The sequence below is a fragment of the Cariama cristata genome, unplaced genomic scaffold (genome assembly GCF_000690535.1).
Source record: "Cariama cristata isolate BGI_N322 unplaced genomic scaffold, ASM69053v1 scaffold6670, whole genome shotgun sequence".
Taxonomy (NCBI): Eukaryota; Metazoa; Chordata; class Aves; order Cariamiformes; family Cariamidae; genus Cariama; species Cariama cristata.
The window spans coordinates 32,954-56,404 of NW_009595195.1; the positions used below are offsets into that span (position 1 = coordinate 32,954).

At 35.4% G+C, this 23,451-nt stretch overlaps 1 protein-coding gene across 1 annotated transcript in view; it reads left to right on the forward strand.

The window, feature by feature from the left end:
- The window catches only part of LOC104162375 (vacuolar protein sorting-associated protein 13B-like), a gene marked incomplete at its 3' end in the record, with an annotated part of 153,263 nt that overhangs the window by 32,361 nt on the left and 97,451 nt on the right, over positions 1–23,451 (forward strand). Inside the window, exons 3-5 of the mRNA XM_009701093.1 lie at positions 13,779–13,899; positions 18,512–18,679; positions 19,835–20,016. Coding sequence (XP_009699395.1) covers positions 13,779–13,899; positions 18,512–18,679; positions 19,835–20,016 — 471 coding nt within the window. The remainder of the gene's footprint in view (positions 1–13,778; positions 13,900–18,511; positions 18,680–19,834; positions 20,017–23,451) is intronic.

The following is a 23,451-nucleotide window of genomic DNA, read 5'->3' on the forward strand; positions in this document are numbered from 1 at the left end:
ATCTCTATACATTTTAAAAACCTGATCAGATAGGGAAATGTTTTACATTGAAGTGTAAACCTGAGTGTGTGGAAACAAACTAAACAAATATCTTTAATTTACGGGGATAGTTATGAATAGTTATGGATGTTTGTTATAGAAGTAACAGACAAAAAAATACTCTCCTTGACCTACAACATATACCACATGCAAAGCTTCGATTAAATACAAGGATATTTTTCTAGTAAAATATAACATTGTGAATACCACAGATGAATATCGCTCACTTGATACTTCTCACAGAAGACATTTTCATACACTGTTTTGCAAAGCTGAGTACAGGAACACAGATTACTCGTGGAAAATATTGTGCTGTATTCAGACCATCTATGTTTTTTCCTCTTAAATTTATTTTGCAGACTGAGTCTAGGGGAAAAACTGCATAGTATGAGTTTTGTCTGTGCAGATATGTATGGGACCCTTTTGTTTGTGGACATAGTTGTAAAATAATGTCTTAATGATATGAGTTATCTGACACTTTAAGCAAAAGTTTATAAATATATAGTATATGTATACATACACAAATTCATATGTAAATACGTATCAGTTTAGCTATAAGTATAGCCACATATACTGTGTGTATATTAATGTTTTTACATACTACTCTGAGCATTGCCAAAATACCTTCTTGAAGTAATATTTTTTGGGAAGTAATTTAAGGACTGCAATATAGTACATTTGCACATAGGAGCAGAGGGTATGTGATAGGCAGGTGTGCACATAAGGTGATTATAATCCAGGCACAATAGAAAAGCAGAGGTGGAAGTATCCTTGTTTTTTGAGATCTTACATGTGACAAGTTAATTTTTAGTTGGAAATGACATTTTAGTAAGCTGCATCTGTATATCTAGAGGTATTCATAACTTACATTTGTAGATAATTTTGTCATTGTTTGTGTTGTAAAACTTTATAAGGAGTTTAGATGATAGCATGGTAACTAGTGCTATTTTTGTCATCTAGATTTTTTTATGAAAGTCATAAAAGTGTACATACAATTGATAACTTTCCAATATTCTATATCATGATTTGGCATGAAGTTTTGCCTTTGTAATATAGATGCTTTTTGAAAAATAAAGTAGTAACAATATAGATTAAGAACAAAGAGCTCAAATGCACAGGTTGTCTATCTCCAGTATTGCGTCTGTTATTTTTGTTAACCATTGCATTGAAACTGCAACTCTTCAATCATATTTTAAAGTATTTTTTTATGTTACTTTTTCTATTTAAACTATATTTGTTCATCCTAACTCTTGTAGAGAATGGGATAATTTAAAAAAAGACTGCATGTGGATAGAAAAAAGCTGTTCGTCATTTGGCACAAAAGCTTGCCTGTGTGCTTCTACAAAGGGAGTGGGATTAGGATGAAGTTCTAACTGGCTATATATGTTTTCTAAAAACATATAGAGAGTGACAATGTAAGAAATGCAGTTCAGTATATTTAAAAGGACTATTTAAGCACTCAGCACTTCAATATTTGTTCAGTATAAAGTGGAGGTATGTGGTTCTTTGCATCCTGACTACTTGGCTGGGAAATTTGGCAATAATGATGTGCCAGCCCCTTAGCTATATGAAAACTGGATGCATATTTTTTTTCCTTATCAAGTATAAAACAAATACTTAATCTCTTTGTGCAATGAATCACAAACTTGTGTTCTTCCCCCAACAGTAAATCTCGAGAAAGAACAGCTCTCAGAATCAGCTGACCATGCTTATCCAAGATTTTGGAAAAAAACATTGCTCAAACTGACATCTTTTAGAGCTTTATATTTCCAGAGCACTTTAACAATATGTGTGTATCAATACTTTTTGTTGAACAAACGTAGTTTTTTAAATATTATTTATTTATTTGAATGGTATATAGGACTCATTCAGAAGTGATAGTTGCAGTGTTTAGCTTTGTAGGCACAAGTACGATATAGCTCAACTGACTCTGTGAGATGTAGGGCAAATATGTGGTCCACAGGCTGTTTGAGGGGGAAGGAAGGGAAAGACAGTGAGGAGACCTGCCCAGAAAGAGTAAGTGGAGGGTGTCTGTCTCTGTAGGGTGGATGGACTATGGGCAGTGCCACAGGAAGGTGCTAGTGCAGGAACTGGATCCCTGGGTGATTGCCATGGGTGGAGAATCCTGGATTGGTTTAGTCCTTAAATTACAGATACTACCTAAAATTCACATCAAGACTCTTTTGTAGAGGGAGGGATTTGCCTTCTGCATAATGGAATTACCTGTTGCAGCTGCTTTTCAGGGCTGTGCATAAAAAGCATCAGTCAAGGAAAGCTGTCTTTTCATTTGATATGAATGCAGTTGCACTTATGTGAATTTATAGTATTGTGGGTAGTATGCTTTAAGTTAGTTTTTGAAGAAGCTAAAACTATCCACCATCCCAACAAATATATACCATCTAAAATGATAAGTGTTAGAGAAACCTGAATGAGTTGATGACTTAATGGTGTGTTACCTGTGATTACTCATGTCAAACTTAAATTTATAAAACAGATTCCTTAGTGTAAATGAATAGATAAAAACTTGATGAATTATAGATTGAAGAGAATATTTTTGTGAGTTTAGCATTAAATATATTTCTTGGCCTGTGTTGTTCAGTAGTTTTGTTACAGATGATGTTCCATGGCTTAATTTGAAACAAGATATATTATTTTCTTCTTCCTCCCTGGGTGTTCCTGCTTGGCATTATATGAGATTATAGGATATTTCCAGGCTTTTAACTTTCCCACGTGCTTATTTTTTCCCCAAGTTCTTTTGATTCTTATTTTTCCATCCTGTTGTGCAATTTTTAATGTCTTACTTTTACATGTGGCTGGAAAGCGCAGTTGAGTGCAAACAGCAACAGTCCTGTCCCCCCAGCTACTTTCAGAGTATTTATGTTTTGTTCTCTTGGGCACTCAGCTTCATTTCTTGCTGACACTCACTTTCCTCCCTCATTTTAAACCTGTACTGAGTCTTTCATTGCAAATTAGACCAGGGATAAAAGAAAAAATTATTTTCCATTCAAAATTATTAGCATAGATTTAGGAGAAAGAGTTTTGCTCTTAATTTTATATTGAAAAAAATTCCCTTCTGATTAGCTTGTATCAAGAAAGGTACATTCATTTCAAGAATTTTGATTGTCAAAATTTGTGTAAGGAAGGAAGTGGCATGCACATGGTGATCACTAGAAAGAATAATAAATGTTGGATCCTGATAAAAAGTCCCTGCTGCCTAAGAGGAGGCATGTTGTATTTTAAACTAACCCATGTGATAAAAATTTACATGTTATGTTATAATTACAGAGGTCTCTTGTAAAACTTTGTGACAGTTACAATGTAGTGTTGACAGCTACACTTCTCTTCATATATAGCATTCTAGTGGTTTTGTGTGATAGTTTGACTATTTTAGAAGATAAATTATTGGTTTTTTAGATTTAAGGTAATGTTTCAAAGGCTTTCTTATTTAAAAAGCAGTGCATTATAATTAGCAATAAATTCCTTGAAATAGTGTACACATCATAAACTGGCAATTGCAAAGTAAATGACTGATTATAAGTAAAACCTCCTTAATGTACATGTTTTGAATAAGTTGGACCTATGTGTACTTTTTCACATTGATTAACCAGGAAATTTTTGCAGCCATTCAGCTGGCTTTGTAATTTAGTCCATTAGTTTTGTTAACTAATCCTATTTAGATAGGATGTAATTGATATATTACATTTGGTGAAAATACATTCTTCCCCATAGTGGTGTCTGAAGTTAACAAAAAAGAAAGAATAAAAATAAAATACAAAATATGAAGTGAGTTGTTACAAATACAGTAGGGTTATTAATGTGTAATTGAAAGTTTAAATACAAGCATTTTGATAAAATTATTGTCTTGTTTTTATGGAAGTTTTGCTTGAGACAACTAAATAGCTGGAGATAACTTGAGCCCTCACCCAATAGGTTTTAATTTGTTAAAGCTATTTGAATATCATTCATACATAGCATTAATAATACAGTTAGTATTACATGTATGTGCATAGAATGCACAAAAAGTATACTGCACGAGAATAACTATTGGAAATAAGTTAAGAAATGAAGTTTTGCCTTAACTTAGCACTAAAAAGCAATTAGTATTCTTTTTGTGAAGGCTGTGCTTAGTTCTTAAGAAGGGGAAGTATTTTTTTGCTACTGTCATATCTATGTTCCAGTCTCCTGCTGTAGATTGTATTGTATGCTGAGATCTTACTTTTTCTTTAATGAAATTCCCCACGCTTTTGAATTTGCTGAATGCAGTGAAAACTGTAGAGAGTTTCAGTATTGCTGTACCTGTGGCTGAGAAATCTCTTTCCTACTTGAACCTCCCTGTACCGTCAAAAATATCCTGAAAAATGCCATTCCCAGCTTGGGAAAAAATTCCTGATGTGTGTTCTGGGGAGAATGGCCACAAGCTCAAATTTGTCTTAAACTCCTCTCAAACAGTAACTGAGGAAGAAAGGACTGCTAGGCTAAAAATGTATGACCTCAAGGCTTTTCAGTTATGTTGGGTTTTAAGCTTGCCATCTTAAGGAAACCACATGTGCATGATTTTGTCTGTCATTCAGTCTTCCTCTTTTGCACTGCTCCATTAAATTTTGAACCTATTGACTAGTTTCAAACAATTTTGATGGAGAATTAGTCACTGTAAGGATAATAATCTATAAATTTGGGAAAATCAGTGGCAACTCAGGAGACCCTAGTGGGTATACTCCTCCTTCTGACATTGGCACATATAATCCGTTGCTGTTTCATTACCTTCTTTCCTCTCTTTCCAGCCCTAGCAACTGCCAAAAGCCAAGCACTACACAAATGATGCTCAGCAGTGAGAAGAGCTTGCTTGGATAGCAAGCTCTCCAGGCAGAGCTTTGCCTCAGGCCTTTCTCCCTCAGGTGTCAGAGGTTTGTTGTGATCTTAGAAATTTGAGAGCTGGGGATTACTCAATTTGTGGGGGCCCTGCTGTAGATATGCTGCTCAATAGTGTTTGGGATTAGGAGAAAATTTGGTCTGGACAGTGTTCTACCTTCTTCTGAAGGAAGTGGGTGGCAAGGTTATGTTGTAATAAAAATTATTACTACATCCTTGGCAGGTGCTTGGTGGACGAAATTCTTGCACGTGGGGTCTGGCTTTCTAATAAACTGCAGTAGGAAATGTGTTAGGGGAAAGTACCCCCTAAAGAAAGTGTGAAATGGAGCTGCGACTAGAACTCACTAGGACAATTGGGGGCAACGAGTACCCTTAAATAATCTGCCACCACAAAGGAAACTACTGTCTTGGTGAAGAGTCTGGTGCCAGTTGCAATAGGGTTGGGGTCTAGTGCTAGCCCTCTAGCAGGTGGAACAGATTACAATAGGAAGAGTGACCTGAATGGGCCAGGTTTTTGCTAATGGTTCCCAGATGCTATTTAATGAATCAGTGATGTGATTGAGCCATACTCACAGTAGTGTTTCAGTCTTTCTGCAGTGTTCAGGACAATATACTTGATAAATGCTAGGGAAATAATGCTCAGCTATTCTTAATTAATACTTCAAGGGATCTGTAAAAAAGGATGAGAGTATGTTCAGTCTTTGGTACAGTGTCTTCCAAAATAGCACACAAAAAAATGTAAACTGTCTTAAATACCATTACTGTACACAGCAGAATTGCAGTGGTGTAAGGAAAAAAATTTTTGTGGTGCTGACCAGTTCAGTGGCTGGAACTGTCTGTGGGTGAGGTGGTCCTTTAACAGCCCCTGAATTGTTAGGTTGAATGATGGCAGAACAGTCAAACTGTTCTGGAGTTTCCATGTATGGAGAGAGCTGTTACTCTTTCCTCACAGTCCTTCAGGGTGAACTGTTTCAGCTGCTCTTCCTTCTCATTTCCGGGCACAGAGAATACATCAGGCAGAAGGATCCTTTTTAGCCCACATCCATCCTGTATTAATGTTGCCCCATATCATCAGTTTTGCTGAAGGAGCTCACCTAGCACTAGTCTTTCTGCTACATCTCTCCTCCCAACTCTTCCTTTCAGGCCACCCTGGTGTGAGAATTACTGAGTTGGAGTTCTGTGTGCTGTGAGTTTTGTGGAACAAATCCCTTCCATCCTTCCTTCTATAGTAATGGCAAATCTCCAATTTAGCTGCCAGTTGCTACTGTAATATTTCTCATTGTTTATTGTTTTTTTCTTTGTAGCTTTGAGAGCTCTAGTCATGGATCAGGACTCCACTGTGCTAGGTATTAAACACAGAATAATGTCAGTTATTAAGTTAAGATGCCCTCACCCATATACCCCCCAAACCAAAGTACAGGGCAAACTTCCTGTAACATGAGGAAGAGTGAAATCTTTAAAAAGTTTATCCTAGGAGAATTTGCAGAAAAACCATTTTGAGACGTTTATTTCTATTAAAAAGCACTTACATCATGGTAGGTAGCCTCAATTTTTTTAAAAACACAATAAATGTATGAAACTTGACTAGATGATCAGTTAACAGTTTATATTATAACATTCTTTCCAAAATAGAAGGTATTTGTACAACTCACTTCCATCAAAAAGACTTGCAAAGTAATTTTATTTGTTGCTCTTGGGTGTTGAGAAATTGGGGTGTATTTCTGAGGAGCACTTAGTGAGAATAGCCAGTTTTATTTATCTTTTTGGCTCTATGGCCTTATGACCGTAGGCTTTCAAACTCTGACAGCTCCCTTTCTTGTAAACAAAGGAATGTTCCTCTCAAATACCTCAGATAATCAGCTAGTCAAAACAGTAGCAACATCAGAGGGAGATGCTGTTGCCCAGAAATCAGTAGGCAGACAGGACACATTCTGCAGTATCAGTGCAACAGACTTCCAACAAGCTTCTGGGCTTTCGTTTGGGGCTGCTGTGGCAGGGTTGTATCCTGTCCTCAGCCTTCACGTGGATTTTTTACTCGTACCTTTATTTCAGAGCACATTGTGCTATGGTAATATAGAATTAACAAAACATGGCTTATGATAACAGACTGCGAGATGGATGTAACTTCCTGATCTAGTACAACTATCTTAGTATGCCTTGCTGGTCATTGCTACTACTTGTTTCTCTGAATCTAACATCAGCTGAGAGCACATGCAACAAGATGCAATGCTAACACCTTGTTAAATTAGTTCTGGATTGCTCTGGTTTGTCTATTATTCTTAACCAGGTTACCCTTGTTTATTCCCCCCAGTCATCAAGATGCTTTGCCACTGCACCTGTGCCTCAAATTCCTTGGTATTTCTCCTTCGTAGTCTGGTACATAATTTAAAGAGTCCGTATTTGACATGTTTCTACATGAAATAGTACTGAAAAAAAAAAATTTGAGTAGAAAAATAAAGACTTTCCATCATGTTGTTATCTGCCTTAGAGAAAGACAAAGCTTAATCTCTGAGTAATCACTCTGAGGTATGTGATTTGCCAGTTTGAAAAGATTTAAAATTGGGTTTTGTATCAGTGAAAGAAAATGGACTGTCTTAAATAGACTTTTGAAGATACAGCGAGTGTATATGTAGAAGCTGTATATGATTTCCATATAGAATACAGAACTCCTTAATTACTTTACAAAATAGTAACACAGTCTGATTTGGCTAAATCTTCTTTTCAGTATTTTATACTGTCATAATTTTTAAATATATGTATATCACTTTAAAGATAGTGTGCATTAGACTATTAACTCACCTTTCAAAAGATTCGCAGATGTCATGTTTAGGTCACTGATTTTTCTCTGTTTCAGTGTTGTTATACTTCTAATTTGCTGTTCATTAGAAAAATAATAAAATTAATTTTCTTATTTCAGTTTCTGTTTGTAGTTAACTCGTAGTAAAATTTCCTTTGCAGGATAATTGTGCACTGAAATTGAGTCTGTATTAAAGTTGATGACTCATTTGTAAGTAATGCTTGACCTGTGCAAGCCAGCAGAACTGTTGTCACAAGGTTAGACAGAAATGTAGTATGAATGTATTTGTCTATTTGTATATGTATGTAATGCGTACTGACAGTTATGTGGTAGTGGAATGTAATCAGTCATATTTTTGAAAGCAAGATATTGATAACGTTTACTGTTTCAGTGAAACTTGTAGTGTGTTTTTTAGATAGTATTTTTAAAAACTTGTATTACTTTTTGTTTCATTTTTGCGTGGAGAGGAATCATAGAGCAATTTGGGATGATCTCTGAAGATGATCTAGTCCAACCTCATGCCCAAAGCAGGTCCAATTAGAGCTGGTTGCTCCAGGGCTTGGCCAGCCAAGTGCTGAATAGCTCCAGGAACTGGGACTCCACCACCTTTCTGGGCAGCCTGTTCCAATACTTGATCGCCCTCCTGGTGAAAAAGCTTTTGCCCTCCTTGGAATTGCCTGTGTTTCAGACTTATCAAAGGTGTGCTGTGAGAGGAAGAGTGGGAATGGATGTGGAGGAGTCTGGCGCTCTCTTCTCTGTACGCTCCCAGTAGGTAGTGTAGGAAGCAGTAGGATCTCCCTTCTCCAGGCTGAACAACCCCAGTTGTCTCAATCTACCCTGAGAGAGAGCTTATGTGCTGCAGTCCCCTAACCACCATGGTGGCCATTCATTGGACTCGGTTCTGGTACATCCATGTCCTTCTTGTCTTGGAGAGCCCTAGACTGGGTGCAGTATTCAACATGATGTCTCACAAGGGCCAAAGAGAGGGAAAGAATCATGCCCCTGGCTTCACCCTTACTAATAGAGCCCAGCACACCGTTGGCTACCTTTGCAGCAACAGCATGCTGCTGACTCACGTTCAAGTTGCTGTACACTGGGACCCTTGGATCCTTTCTTGCAAAACTACTTGCTAGCAATTTGGCTTTTAGTCTGTGCAGTTACACAGAGTACCTCATGTGCAGGACTTAGCATTTGCATTTGGACTTCACAGAGTTCCTGATAGCCTATTTCTTCAGCCCCTAAAGGACCCTATCAATAGAAGCCCTGCTCACTGGTGCGTTGGCTCTTCCCCCTAGGTTGATACCATCCACAGCCTTGCTGAAGGTGCACTCTATCCCATCTTCCAGGTGTTTAATAAGGATGTTAAATACCATGGGCTTGGTACGGATCCCTGAAGGGTGCCACAAGTAATCAGCCACCAGTTGGACTTTGCACCCCTGATCACAACCCTTTGAGCCCAGTGGTCCAGACACTTTTTCACCCAACTTATCTCCCATCTTCCAGTTGATATCTCACCAGTTTGGGAATAAGGTCTGTGCAGGAGGCTGTGTTAAAGGTCTTGCTAAAATGAAAGTATTCTGAATATTACTTTCAGTCTTGGCACAGGCAGTTAACTACTTAGCCATATAAGCACAGTCCGCTAGTGGGAAATTAGTTCCTCTCTTGCAGTTTTTATCATCTTGCAATTTAAGATATACTTTACAGAATAGGTGTCTCTTACTGACTTCTGAAAGATACTAAGCTCATTGTTTTTAGAAATGATAAAGGATCAGAAAAAGCAGTATTTTGTAGAGGAAGCAAGAAAATGACAATGGAGAACTCTCTGCAAGTTTGTGCAGTAGGTACTTAGGATTGGTTCAGGTTTTAAAATTTTAATTCATAACGGTCATGGTTTTTGCACATTTTCCTGTTGATGTGGTTTTTTTTTTAAGAACTCAGTTTTCTTTAACTTGATTTGATGAAAGCAGAGGGACAATATTTGCATAAATAACTAAATGATCCCCAAGAGAGTATGTTATTTTCCCATAAAGCATGGTTTTGAGGCATTTTGGAGGTCTTGCCCATTAAACAGCATTTATGTATTTTAAAATGAGGAAGTGTCCTTTTAAAGAGAAAAAGAACTATGTATTTTAAATTTGGAAAACAGAATAATGAACAAAGATAATAAACTCCACTGATTAGGAAAGATCATAATAAACCTCATCTATTAGTGTTCAGATGTTTTCAATTGTAATTCACTTTAAACCTTGCAATAGCTGTTTTATATTGTAGTACAGAATTGACTGTGGAACTTGCTTGTAAATTTACTAGCCTAGGTGTCTTTAGCCGTGACTTGCATAGTTTTACAAGTAACCATAGTGCTCTATAAAAACATTTCAGCTGAGTACCTGGTCTGACACTTGCCAAAAGGGAAAAAGGAGCCTGATTGTGCAAACTTCTATTTGTCCTGATCCAAGGTATATTTGTATAACAACACCCATAAGCAGGACCTCATGTTAAAATCTTTTAAGTTTTCCAGGCTTTACTTATGATACAACTAGTTGGAAAAGATATTTTTGTAGATGAGTGTTATTTTCTTTAAAAAATCACCTCTCTAGATACATGATGAGTATTTTTAGTTTTCTGCTGTTTTGACTGTTGTTTGGAATCACTCTCGTTAATGCTAAAATGAAGGAGCATTTATAAAATCTCATACTATAACTATAGTTATTAGCACTTTTAGAATGTAACTCCCTTCCCACCCTCAGTGTAATTTTGACTTTAAAATGTTTGTCATCTGGTGTGAGGTGGATTTATGGGAGTGCAGTACTTTTAGTGCCTTTTGGCTGGGTGTTTCTGATGACATCACTGTGATCTAGACACAGTGTGTGACTCTAGTTGGTTCCAGTGTTAAATAGTTTCATAATTATGCTAGTTTTGGCAGTTTGCTTGGAACTTTTTCCCATCTCTTTAATGAACATGTTTTACTTCTGAGCTTATGAGACAGCCACATGTTTGAGAAATTAGTAGTGTGCTCTTAAAGTTAACATTGAGCAGAAACGTGCAGATACAGAAAGCTTTTGGATATATGTCTACATAGGAATGTAGTTCCTATAAGGTCATCGCCACTATTATCATCTTCTGGTAATTAAAGAATACAACATTTGCTTTATAAAGTATCAGTAGGTGTTGTGAAAAGTGGTGTGTGTTCACGCTCAAAAGAAACCCCCCATGCAGCTCTAAAACTTTTTTGGTAATTGTGTAATGTAAGGAAGTCAATGGATGTTATCTCAGATGAAAAAAAAAAGCTCTTTTCAAATGTTTGGTTGGTTGAATTCTTCTTAAACATAGTATATTCTGTCACTTTGTGTGGTATATTTCTGAGATAAATTTTGGTGCCGTCTTGGAACATGTACATTTTTGTTACCATTAGGTCCAACTTGCTCTAAATGGTTGCAACGATTTTTCCATGACAACAGACTTGTAGCTCAGGGAAATATAAAAAGCTTACTGTATTGAATTTATATGTAGGTTAAGATTTGAGACTTTCTTTCAAAATCAACACAATCTAAGGATTCTCCACCCTTTTCCTTTAAAACAAACAAAACCTCCAAAACACCGTGTGCTAGTGTGTATTCCAAACTCTGAAAGTGGTAAAAGCTTAAACCACTCTTATTTCATATTTAAGTGTTAGTAATACTCTGTATGATTAAAACATTGCATAGATTAATGCATGAAGTTATGAGAAGATTCATTGAACACGGTCATGTCAGTATGCAGATAGAGAAGTTAGGCTTGAATGTAGTCAGGCTTAATACAGTTAATACTGCAAAAATAGAATGCCTTCCCCATCCCCATGGCCCCCCTTTCTTTTTCTTGTAGCTAAGATAAATATTAAAAGACAAGTGTAATGTGATCCTATCAGATTGAATCACTAAATAGTTGTACCACAGCATTCTGTGCAACCGGTAAGTGAGCTGAGGAAAGAAGGAGATGTGCTAATTGAGCTGTTTGGTCACTGTGACGTCTCGGAGTGTGGTGTGTGTTTTGTTTTTTTTGTTTGTTTGTTTGTTTGTTTGTTTTTCAAGATTGAAACATAAATAGCAGTATGGTGACTCATCTGAAAAAATATTTTCATGCCGCATATGAACTAGTTTCCAAGAAGGAAGGTATGGTAAAAAGTTATTTCAAAAATTTTAACTTAAAAATCTATGATCTAATTTTCCTCAGTAAACTGGAGGTGTGAAGGAGAGGTGAACTTTTCTGATTACAAAATATACATGCTGATGAAGAGGCTTCCGTCAGCCCAGGTTTAAAGATAAAGAGCGAGCTTCAAGCTGTCATTATTGCTCAGATATGCGATGAAGAGAGTGGTGGCTTTCTAATGAAAATACACTGTAGTTAGAAGTTCTGAGAGAGTCTTCAGGAGACTCAGATTCCTCAATGAAAAACATTAGAAGGTTGTCAGATAAGAAAGCAAAGAAATGCCCTCCAGAGTGGAGGCTAAACACTCATTTCATTTTTTCATGCATTGGAATGGGACAGTCCTGTATGACTGAAATGGCCAAATAACCATAAATTAAAAAACAACAAACAGCTTGTTTCAATAGTATATTACTGACTGAAAAAAATCTCAAATCCTTTATGGTAACTCATCCTTCTTTTAGAAGCTATTGTCTACCCTTCTAATGTATGAATGGGTCTGTCTTTTGCAATTTCTCCAAAAAAGTTCAACCTTCCACAACCCGCCCCACCCCCCCCCCCCCCCACCACAACACTCCCCCCCCCCCCCGGCTAAGATTATATTGCTCATCATCCTTTTTTCTTGGTGAAATGGTATTTCCACTTTATCAGAGAATTTTCCCCTGTGTTCTTTTTTTCTAAATATGGAGTGGAAGGAAAGAAATTAATCTCTTCAATTGTTTTTTGAAGTTACAGACTTCTATTTAAAATGTATCATTACATGTAACTATTTTTTATTTTTCATGCAAAAAACATTAAGAAGCAAGTAATGTGAAGATTCCATTTTGTAATTTCTCTGAGATTATTAAAAATGCCAGGCAACATGCAGGGGAAACATGATCTATCCTGTAGAAAAACCCAGCACAGTTTAAGCTGGTTGCTTTTCGGTGGTTAGAGGACTTAAGAATATCAGAGCTTCATAGTGCAGTACTTGACGTTTGTTCCCCAAACCCTTCTTTTTGTGAACATGTTGTGTGATCCTAGTAGTGCCATGACTCAGAGAGCAGTTCACTCTTTCTGCAAGAGACTATATCTAAGAAATAATTTGGCTTGGGTCAAAAGTTGCAAGAATTTGCTTCCTCTCTAAACTGCCCTTCTAATATGCTTACAAGAATACTTGCATTACTTTTCTTGGCTTTCTTGCACTTGAGTCTTGTAGTTAAACTGTGATTCTGGAATGTAATGGGAATACTAGTGAGGTATTTAAAACTCTAAATTCAGTTAATTAAGATTTTCTTATGTCTATGAATTTCATCTGGTAAGGCTTATATTCTCCATTTTCTAATTATTAGCCATGTTTCCTGGTTCTGAATTCCTTAGAGTGAATAAGCTATATAGAAGCTCAAGATAAGCAGGTTCCGTCAGTTCATTTATCTTTTCTGGGGCTACGTTTTACTATTTTAGAAGCCTGCAAAAATATTTTGCTTTCTGAATCGGCTTCAATTAGCTATATTAGGAAGGGCATGACTGACATCTTGGAACTGTCTGAGGTGGTTCCCTGAGTAGGCACGTAAGCTCATAAAATTTGGTAGTTCCTCATATTTGTTTTGGTAGTCTGCAGTCTCTGAAGAAATGTTTCCACAGAAATGCAGCTAAATGAAATGTGTTCAGTTGAAATTGATAATTAAATGACTGACTTCTATTAAAAAAGAAGTTAATGACAGTATTAATTACAAATAATTTCTTACCTAGTTCTGTAATATTAATTTCTGTAGTTAGATGCATGTACAGGATTGAATTGATGGGAAAACACTAACAGAAGTTTAATTTATCAAATCTTTGCCAGGTCGTTCTCCCCACATTTATATTCTTTTTGTATGGTTGACTCAGTTGCTTTCTTTTCCTCTAGCAGGAAGACCACGAAAGTTGTGGTTCCAGTTCAACAAACCGCAGTACCACGGAAAGTATGAAATCAGCAGTAAAACCACGACGAGTTCAGCAGTCTGCTTCTCCTGACCCTGATTTACCTCCAGGTAATCCGTAACTTCAGAAGCTGGATTGTGTTTCAGTGATAGAAAATAACTAAATTTCATTCAGGTGCCCACAGTGTCTTAAGTTAGACTACTATATATCTGTTCACCTACAAATCATGTAAGGGTGAGTGAAACACTTGAATATTAGAAAATAGAACCAAATTGCAATGAACATAATTAATCCTTATATTTTTTCCCTTCCATTTTGTTGAATCCTTACATTTACAGAACTCACTTATAGTGCAGGATAGATTAGCATGAGGAACATACTGTAGGGGTAACGTGTTAAATTTTATCCTCTGCTTCTCTGGTGGTTCTCTTTCAGATCACTCTTGTTTTCTACTGCTCATTAACTGCTCCGTGGTTCACATTAAGTTATTTTTCTTGTATGTTTTCAGGCATTTTATTTTCGGATAGTTTTATAATAGCTTTAAAGGTGAGGTTTTCTTTATGAGAGTAGTAATTCTGAGAGATCTTTCTTATCAAGTCCTGTATCTACTGATAGAGATGTTTTTGTGCAGAAAAATGAAATTGAACACTGACATGAATTGCAGTTTACCTTCTTGGGGCATGTAATTTTAGACGGGTTAAAGGCATGACAGTTTTGTTAGGCTTTTTTTCTGTCTTTTGTTAACATAAAGTTTATACTTGCATTGAATCAAAAGAGAACATTGAAATTTAGTGTGTGGGAATATTATGTACTACAGAGTATCATCTTGCTTTGGAATGGGTACTTGAGGAGCTGGATCTGGAGGCTCTGTTAAAGCTCTGAGATCCAATAAGCTCTGGTGACTTGGAATTGCAGGACTCTTGGCATCCACTGTTCCCTACCATGGACAGCGGTTACCTTGGCCTTTGGTTCTTTGGGTCTCAGCTGTGAACAACAGGACTCAAAGGCTGGCAGAAGACTTGGATGATTATATTGCCTTCAGTGACCATTTTAGGATTTTGGTTCCTCAAGTTTGTTTCTGTCAGTGTTATCTGTGGTGTAGTCTTAGTGAAAGGCTGGAGGTCTGCTTATTGTAATGTTGACATCTGATGAAGTTGAAACATTCCAAAAGATGTGTTTCCACAGATCCAGATGCAACATGCGCATTGGAAATTGTTTTGCATGTTGTCTTTTATGAATATATTGTTGTTCTTAATGATTAGTGTGCTCATACAATATGTGCAATTTATATTTGCAGTATCGTAGCAAATTATCAGATCTGATGCCTTCTTATGTTGTTTGATAAATTCTGAAGATGTACTTTGTGCTTCTGTGAAACTGCAGGGCACTATCACATCCTTCATTATCATCACATTCCTTCTTCAACTGCATAGAGTATGTTGGTAGTGAAGTCTAATGATTCAGAGAGCATTAGTTAAATCACACCTTATTGAGTTGACTGTAAGATACTTTCCATGTGGCAGAGTTCTCTAAATACAGTTGGTTTGGTTTTTTGATACGTAAATAACACTGTCTAATATAGAGGTCCTATGTGGTAAACAGCCTCCATAAGGAGTAGAGGCTTCCTCCTTATAGGAAGATTTTATTCTCTGTGGTATAGGATGTGGCTTTGCTAAGCTTTAATTTGCACATCCTGGATTTCAGTAAGATCTTGAATTATCTACTTGGATTTGTTTTAGTCTTTGAAGGATATAGGTGTCATACTTTGTTGAAAGATTTAATTGTCCCTTAGCTCTGCTGTGTTCTCAGAGATGGAGTTAATCAGAGCTTAGCTAAAAATGTAGCTTTGGTAACAATAGAGCACTGCTAAACTTAGGATGTTTAAATGTGAAGTCTGATGATGTCAATTCTGTTGAATCAATAGACCACTCTGTGCACTATAGTGCTACAATACTTTGGAGGGTTGGATCTGAAACTGCATTTGTAGCTCTTACTGCACAGTGCAGCTTGCTGGGTTCTGGAGAATTTGGAAGAAGCATATGTGTGGATTTTGTGTTGCACTTCAGGAGGGAATTTACCCCTACAGATTTTCTAGTATTTTTAGGCACTTCATCATAGAATACCTGAACTCTAGTGGCAAAGATGGTCATAGTGTTATATCTAAAAATTACAGGAATAAGAAGCAACCTCCACTTGTTTTCTCCCACTTGTATTTAAAACAACCTCCCATTTTTTTAAAACTGTATTATACATGAACTTGCTGATATTTTTGTTATTTTGTTTTGAATAGTAAGAATTACAATTTAAATTCATTATCTTTAAGACTGATCCTCACTCATGAGAATCTGATTGTATTATATTTGAAGCTAAACTTAATTAGAAAGCTGGTATCTGTATGGTACTTTTAACACTGTACTGCACCACTAGTCTGGAAATGTCTTCACAGAAGTGTGAAAGAAAGTTTTTATCAAATTTGTGACCCCTGTTTCATTTGGAAGATACAATTCTGCTCCCTCTTTTTATGCATTCAGGCAAAAAACCACACAGATTACAGCATTGTTGCTCTTTTCCAGAATGTTGCTGGAAACATCAGAAGAACTCACTTTTCTTTTTTGCTGCTGTGATGCTGGATTTGTGATGTTTTTGTTGTTCACAGCAGGAAAATGTAAATTAGACTGACTTTGAAAGACCTTTGAAAGCAAAATATTGAAAAAACTTTGGACGTGTGGAGGGACGGCTTCACTTTGTTCAATTAAATTAGTAGCTTGCTTTAAAATCATAATTAAATTACTGGTTATCATTTCATGGTTGCAAGTTATATAGACTGCAAAATATTTCAGTGCTGAACTTAAGAAAAGCATCTCAAATGCTTTGTACCGGCTTCTATTTACATACAGGTCAGTTTACAGCACTCTAGTGAGGAATATGGGTCTGTTATGCCCCTTGGTTATTGAAATAATACATCTGGTTTACTGAATTCATACAACCTAAAAATATGTTACCATTTTAGGAAGTCAGTGAGAAAATCATTAAAAACAAGTTCTCCCACATATTTTTCAGCAGTTTTTTTAGATTGATATGCTAAAAAGGTGAATTCAGATTATGTTGGAAATCTGACAGTACTAAGCTGTCAAAATTTTGACTTTTGTTGCATTTCTGGATTTCCTGCTTTTGTAAACAATGATCTAAAACATTTTCCAGATTTTGTTTTAATACAATTACAATCCTATTAAGATAACAGGAGATGTTAAAATGCTATTTCTGTCCTGCTGGAACTAGCTTTACTCAAAGGGTGACGTATGCTCAAGAATAGTATAAAATGAAGCAAGCTGAGTTATGATAACAAGTGTGATGTATTTTACAATTAAGATTTTAATACTGAAATACTTTTAAAACATAAAAATATACCTGATCAGAATGAAAATATTCTGCTAATGGTAGCTGAAAGCATGTTTTGCATTTAATAAAAGAGGTGGTTGTAGGCTTTCAATACTGAAAAAGGAAAAAATCTTATCAACTGTGTAAATTTGCAGTTGTGGAACTCAAGAAAATCACTTCTGTAATGATAAAATACTATAATATAACCTAAGGTGAAAAGTACTATTTGAGTGTGAAAACAATGAATAGCTAGAAAAAGCAAAGTAGAATGGAAGTAGCAACCTGAGTCTGCTCCTACAATCTCACAGTGTTTTGATGTTCATTTTAAGTTTATTTGAATTAAAATTGTTGATATTATAAGTCTTAATTAATGCAAGTTTCAGAAAACTACTCTTGAAGCCTGTGGATTTAAGCCTGTATCGTTAACCGGCTTTTTTCAGTGTAGTTACCAAACTAGAACTCTAGAGCACATATTAAATGTATTTTTAGATAGAATGTGAGTAATGTTATAAATTTTAAAACAGAAATTTTAAGGCTTGTATTTTTTCCCAGCACAAATGACTTGGCTTCATAGTTACATTCAGTATACATAAGAGACATGAATATGGGTAGTATTTAATTTCTTTACTGTATTAGTAAAATAGGAGTGTTTACTGCATAGTAAGAATTCACAGACGAGATCATTTCTCCAATCACATTATGTCTGAAAAAATTTAAATGGATTTCTTCCCAACAGGCTTCAGTGCAGGTGCTTACTACTTGGGTTGTTGACAGAAATTGGTTTTGTTATACCTCACAGGGGTCTTACTGAGCATGATGTGGATATATTAACTTTCAGAATAATAAAAAGTACTAGGCATATTAATGTTTAGTTAACTTTTAAAGAACTAGGTGAGCAGGCAAATAGGCGTAATATATGCATAAGTGAAAAGTAACCTAGCAACCGGTGTTCATGTTTTCCAACCTATTTCTAAATATCTTTCAGGTAAAAAGGTCACTATCATTAACATTCTTTGTCTACAATAATCCAGAGCCTTCTGTTTTCTTAATTAGTTTAAAAGCTGATTCTTGCCCCCAAAATTAATCTCTTGTGCTATGTTATACTCCTAATACTTACAGGTTTTTTTTCATATGGTTTGTTGCATTTCCAGGGCGCTGATGGACTTAACTGCGCTGAATGCTAAAGAGTTTTAAGTCCTGTGATTTTTGGATAAATAAAGGACAATGATACTTAGTTTGTTTTAATTTTGATTTAAAAAAAAAAAGTTGGAAAGAATGACTCGGTAATAAATTAATTTGGCAGTGTGTTTTTCTTAACTCCTAAGAATTTGTTTTGTTTTATAGGTTATGTTCAGAGTTTGATTAGGCGTGTTGTAAACAATGTCAACATTGTGATCAACAATCTCATATTAAAGTACGTGGAGGATGATATTGTTCTCTCAGTCAATATCACTTCTGCAGAATGCTATACAGTGGATGAGTTTTGGGATCGAGCATTTATGGATGTCTCTGGTGAGTACATGTGTTTTGATTTTAGGTAACGCAATGGAGGCACTCTTAAATTCATATAGAAATTTGCGAGTCTAATAAAAATGGCTATATATGTGAGAAGATACTTGCTGCTTGTTTTCCTTTCTTTTATCAGTTTTTCCCTTATCCTTTTTGAAAAGCCAATTTATAATATAAATTGATTCTTAACGCATACTTGTTGTGTAATTATCTGTGATCATAGATGTTTTGTAGTCAGTCCTCTCTGCTCATACTTGCCATCCTTCTGTGATTGCATTTAATTTTGTGCTTGCTCTAGCAGTGAGTGCTTAGGCAATCTGTTTCTGTTTTTGTGAATGAGCGCAAGCATCTTAAAGCATTCCATTGCAATTGTTTGTGGTGATCTTAAAAACTCTCTAAACAGACTGGCTAGAGAGGTAGTAAACGTGCTGCACTGTAGGGAGCATGGCATACCAATTGCAAGACATACTTCACATTTTCAGGAAAAAAAATCTCCAACTTTTTGATTTTTATCTTGGTCTTAAGTATCTGAATGTCTCAATGTTTAAACTAACAATGTTTCCCTGTAAGTATAAGTGTTCTTACAGACGCTGGGTGGAGGTGGAATTTGGGCACAGTAAGAGTATTTAAAGATCACACAGATCATCTCCAGTAGAATGGGGAATTTAATGGTTTCCTGACCGCTGGACCAGTTTCTTTGTTCTGGCTAAAATTATTGCAAACTAATATGACAAAATTACAAAGTATGTTTCGTGTTAAGATCACTATAATAGCTGTTGTTTGCTTTGGAAGGTTCAAAAGAAAACTTTTGGGGAAAACATGCAAGATTTCTTCTGGGAGGATAATGAGAATAATTATTGGTCTTATGCTTTCACATGAAGCAGTACTTATTTTATATACAGATCTGAGGAACAGTGAAGGGACGAAAATTTGAATTGGGTGTAACTAATTTGTCTTCTCTTTTTAAGTATTCAGCTGAAAAAGTCTGTGACAGGTTAAATTATTCCCTTTAGTCACATATTAAGTACTTTGATTTAGATAATGACCACACAACTATCTTGTATTGTTTTTTTCCTAGATAACCCTAGATAACAGCATGTATGCATAATTTTTCTTATGTGATACATTTTTTTTTAACCTATATACTTCTTTTAAAAGCTACCGATCTGGTACTGAGAAAGATGATCAACTTTTCTGACTGCACAGTATGTCTTGATAAGAGAAATGCTAGTGGTAAAATTGAATTTTACCAGGAACCTCTGCTGTACAAATGTTCCTTCAGGACTCGTCTGCATTTTACTTACGATAACCTCAACTCCAAAATGCCATCTATTATTAAAGTAGGTATCTGAAATAATTTTTCTTGCTACTCACTTGTGAAGTTTTGAGATTTTTCAAAATATACTTTGAAATTTAAAATAAATTGAAAAGTTGATGCTGTTATTTTTTTGCTAAAGTGATTTTTTGATTGTGTTTTGTTCATATGATGCAATTAATCTATATACAGTAACAGCATGTAAGGAGGGAAGTATTGCTCTCTAATATTTTCTATCTTTTATGAAGTTCTAATAAAGAAAACATAGTAATTGTAAGGAGAAAAAAAGTCTACAAATAATCTGTTAAGAAAAAAAATACTGTATGCTTTAAGGTACCTGCAATAAGATGGAAAGGATTTTTTACTGATGTTATTGTTTCAAATGTAGCTGAAACTCTCATAAATAACAAGAAACTTCAGTGTATTAACACTGTGTAGTGAACCGTGTGAAATGGATTAGCAAGCCAAGCTCAGTTCCTAGTGAGCAGGGGTGCAATACAACTTGTGGACATCTGACATTAGGTGACATGTTTACATTTTGCAGTGCAGGAGCAAAATGCTGAGTTGGTGGAGAGACTAAACTACCTTTCACTCCTACTTTTTTCTGCTCCGAGTAGTCATGCGTGTAAGGTTCATCTTCCCTCCCTCCCTCTCTCAACAAATACCAGCGGTGCCCATTTGATTAACTGAGAAGTCTTTTAAATTAAGACACAGACTTTATACGAGGTTTTTCCCAAGTTTTAATTAAAAATAATCCTCAGATGTATGTACTGCAAAATTGTAAATTTTGAGATAAATTTTGACGGCCATTTTTGAAGAATATAATTTAGAAATGTCACGCTTTCAGTTGGGATGCTGCATTTGTTTGACTCATCATATGATTCAGGAAGTCCTAAGATGTTGTGAATTTACGATTGGGAGTTAATTAGTAATCATGTCCAATTTGTTAAACACCCCTATTCCTTGTATGTATTGTACAGCTGTATGCCTTTTATTACTTTGGGCAAACGTGGAGATTTGTGCATATGGTAATGGCCATGTGCATATTTATCCAGATAAGAATTGTCACAAAATGCTGGATACTTGCACACAAATGTCTGGTAGTATGTACATTTGCAGAAATTTCATTTTTCATGTGTGGATCTTAATATAATAACTAAATATACAAAGATTGATTCTGCATACTAGAAATAAAAGTTATGTGGTTTTTTGTTCAGAGTAACTGGTAACAATTTTGGAAAATTGCTTATTTTGAATTTTATAAACAAGAAGTTATATATTCAATTAACCAGTTGCCTTAACTTTGGAATCTATATGAACTCCAGCGATAATAAGGAATCATCATGTGACTGTCTATAGTTTAGCAATTATGGTCTTTATGTTCTGTCGTGACAGTATGATTACTGCATATAGATCTTGATGTTAAAAAGCCTGATTTTTAAATTAGCTGCATATTTCTGTAAATTTTGGAGAAGTAATCTGTATCTAGCTGAAGTCCTGCATGCAAATTTTGCAGATCAAAAGTTTATGGCCAAATTACAAGTCTCTGACAGCAAACTTTAATGGAAATGCTGATACAGTCTTCCTTATAGTTTAAAATTATACTGTTGTTGTAAAAATTATTATTATGTTATTACAATTTTTAGTGGATACTGGACTAAAACAAAATGCATACTAGAATGCACTGAGGTGGTAGTAATTTAATTAAATTTGTATTAAAATTTTCTTGTTATCTTTGGTGGTCACTTATTGCCCCTGCCCTTTTTTAAGGCACACTTCAGTTTGTTCAAAGATGTCTTTTATCTTTTCTTTTCTATATACTGTGATTTTTTTGTTGTTGTTGTTATTGCGCATAGTTTACTGATATTTTTCTCTTCTTTTTAAATTTGTTTCTTCTTCAGTCTTTAAAGAAAATATTGTTTATGAAGATATTCAGAAATGTGCTAATTTAAATAAAACTATTTAGATAAATTATGCTAGATTAATATTTAAGTGAATTAGTAATTGTTTATTATGATCCAAAGAATAATGCTCCAAAAGTAATGATTTTTTATAATCTTAACTATTTTCTAGTATTTCACTACCATACCATTATGCAGTGATTAGATCTACAAATCTGTTGAGCCTCACAAATTTTACATTGGATAACTTTCTGATTTGTTGTATGCATGAAAACTATGCGCTGTGGATCATCAGGATGCAGTTTTTTAAAAAAGACTGTCTTAAATATTTAACTATTGAATGGAAATAGCTGTGTTTTCTTACAATTGAAGTAAAATGAACTGTTATCTGTAAATATAACTACTTCATTAATTAATTCAAGGATGCTTAAAGCTCTTTAAAAGTCTCCACTGCAAATGAAATTACTGTAGCTTCAGTGTGCCTGAAGGGTAGACTACTGAAGGCCAACAGCTTGTATTCAAGTGGTTTGTTTCCCAGCTAAAGACAAAAGCCAGCAGCACTCAATCTTTCTGTCAAAGTCTGAAGATCTTTATAATGAAAACTGTCATACTCTGTGTTGTTCATTTGATAAAGCACATCTGTTTTTCAGTCTTGAGTGAAAGTTTCCAAGACTTCCATGTTTGTAAGAGCATTTGACTCTTTTGGTTTCTTTGTAGGGACTAGAATATTTTTATAACCTGTATAATTTTGACTACTACGTCTATTGCAAAGTTTTTGCCAAACCTAATCTTAATGAGTTTAAGTTGAGACTCCTCAAAGGAGGAAGGTTCTTAAGTATTTGGGTATGTGTTTGTATGCTTTTAAACTGGGAACACTAAGCTCCTATTTTCAATTTTAGAGTGAAAATAGTATACGTGGGAGGAAGCGGCAAAACACATGTAAAATGATTAGTGTTAAGCTTTTTATTGTTGTTCTTGTTGAAATAACCATGGAATGAGACAACAATGAGACAGATGAGCTGATTTGCACTGGGGAGGTCAGTCCTGCCTCTCTATTTGCAGCAGCACTGACGTTTGTCTGACCTGTCAGTCATCTAAGTCAACTCGCTATGTTGACAGCAAGCTAACTGGACAAGAAGAAATAAATAGTTGTCCACTGGTTTTAGTGAGGTGAGTCAACTTACTGAGGGGCAAGTGAGTTCCACTGGCAATGTAAGAGCAGGGTCATGATGGGAGGGACAAGAAGTCCAGGAGTGTAACATAACTGCATTTAAGCCACTATATAATTATGTTCATTGCCTGCAGTGCTGGCTAGTGTTCCTGTCCTCCATTATGACATATGCCCCTTGTGTGGCTTGTAAAAAGGCTTCTGGCAAAGTAATCTTTTTTTTTTTCCCTTCCAAATCTTAAGATAGTTGTTTGTTCCTTATCCTTCCTGTTTTTCATCTGCACAGAAAAAATTTTATTGACAACTTTGAATAAAATGGTCCTGAAAAATTGATATTGAAGGATTAATTTTTAATTTCCAAAATGTATCTTAGGATTTTTCGTGTGCTTTT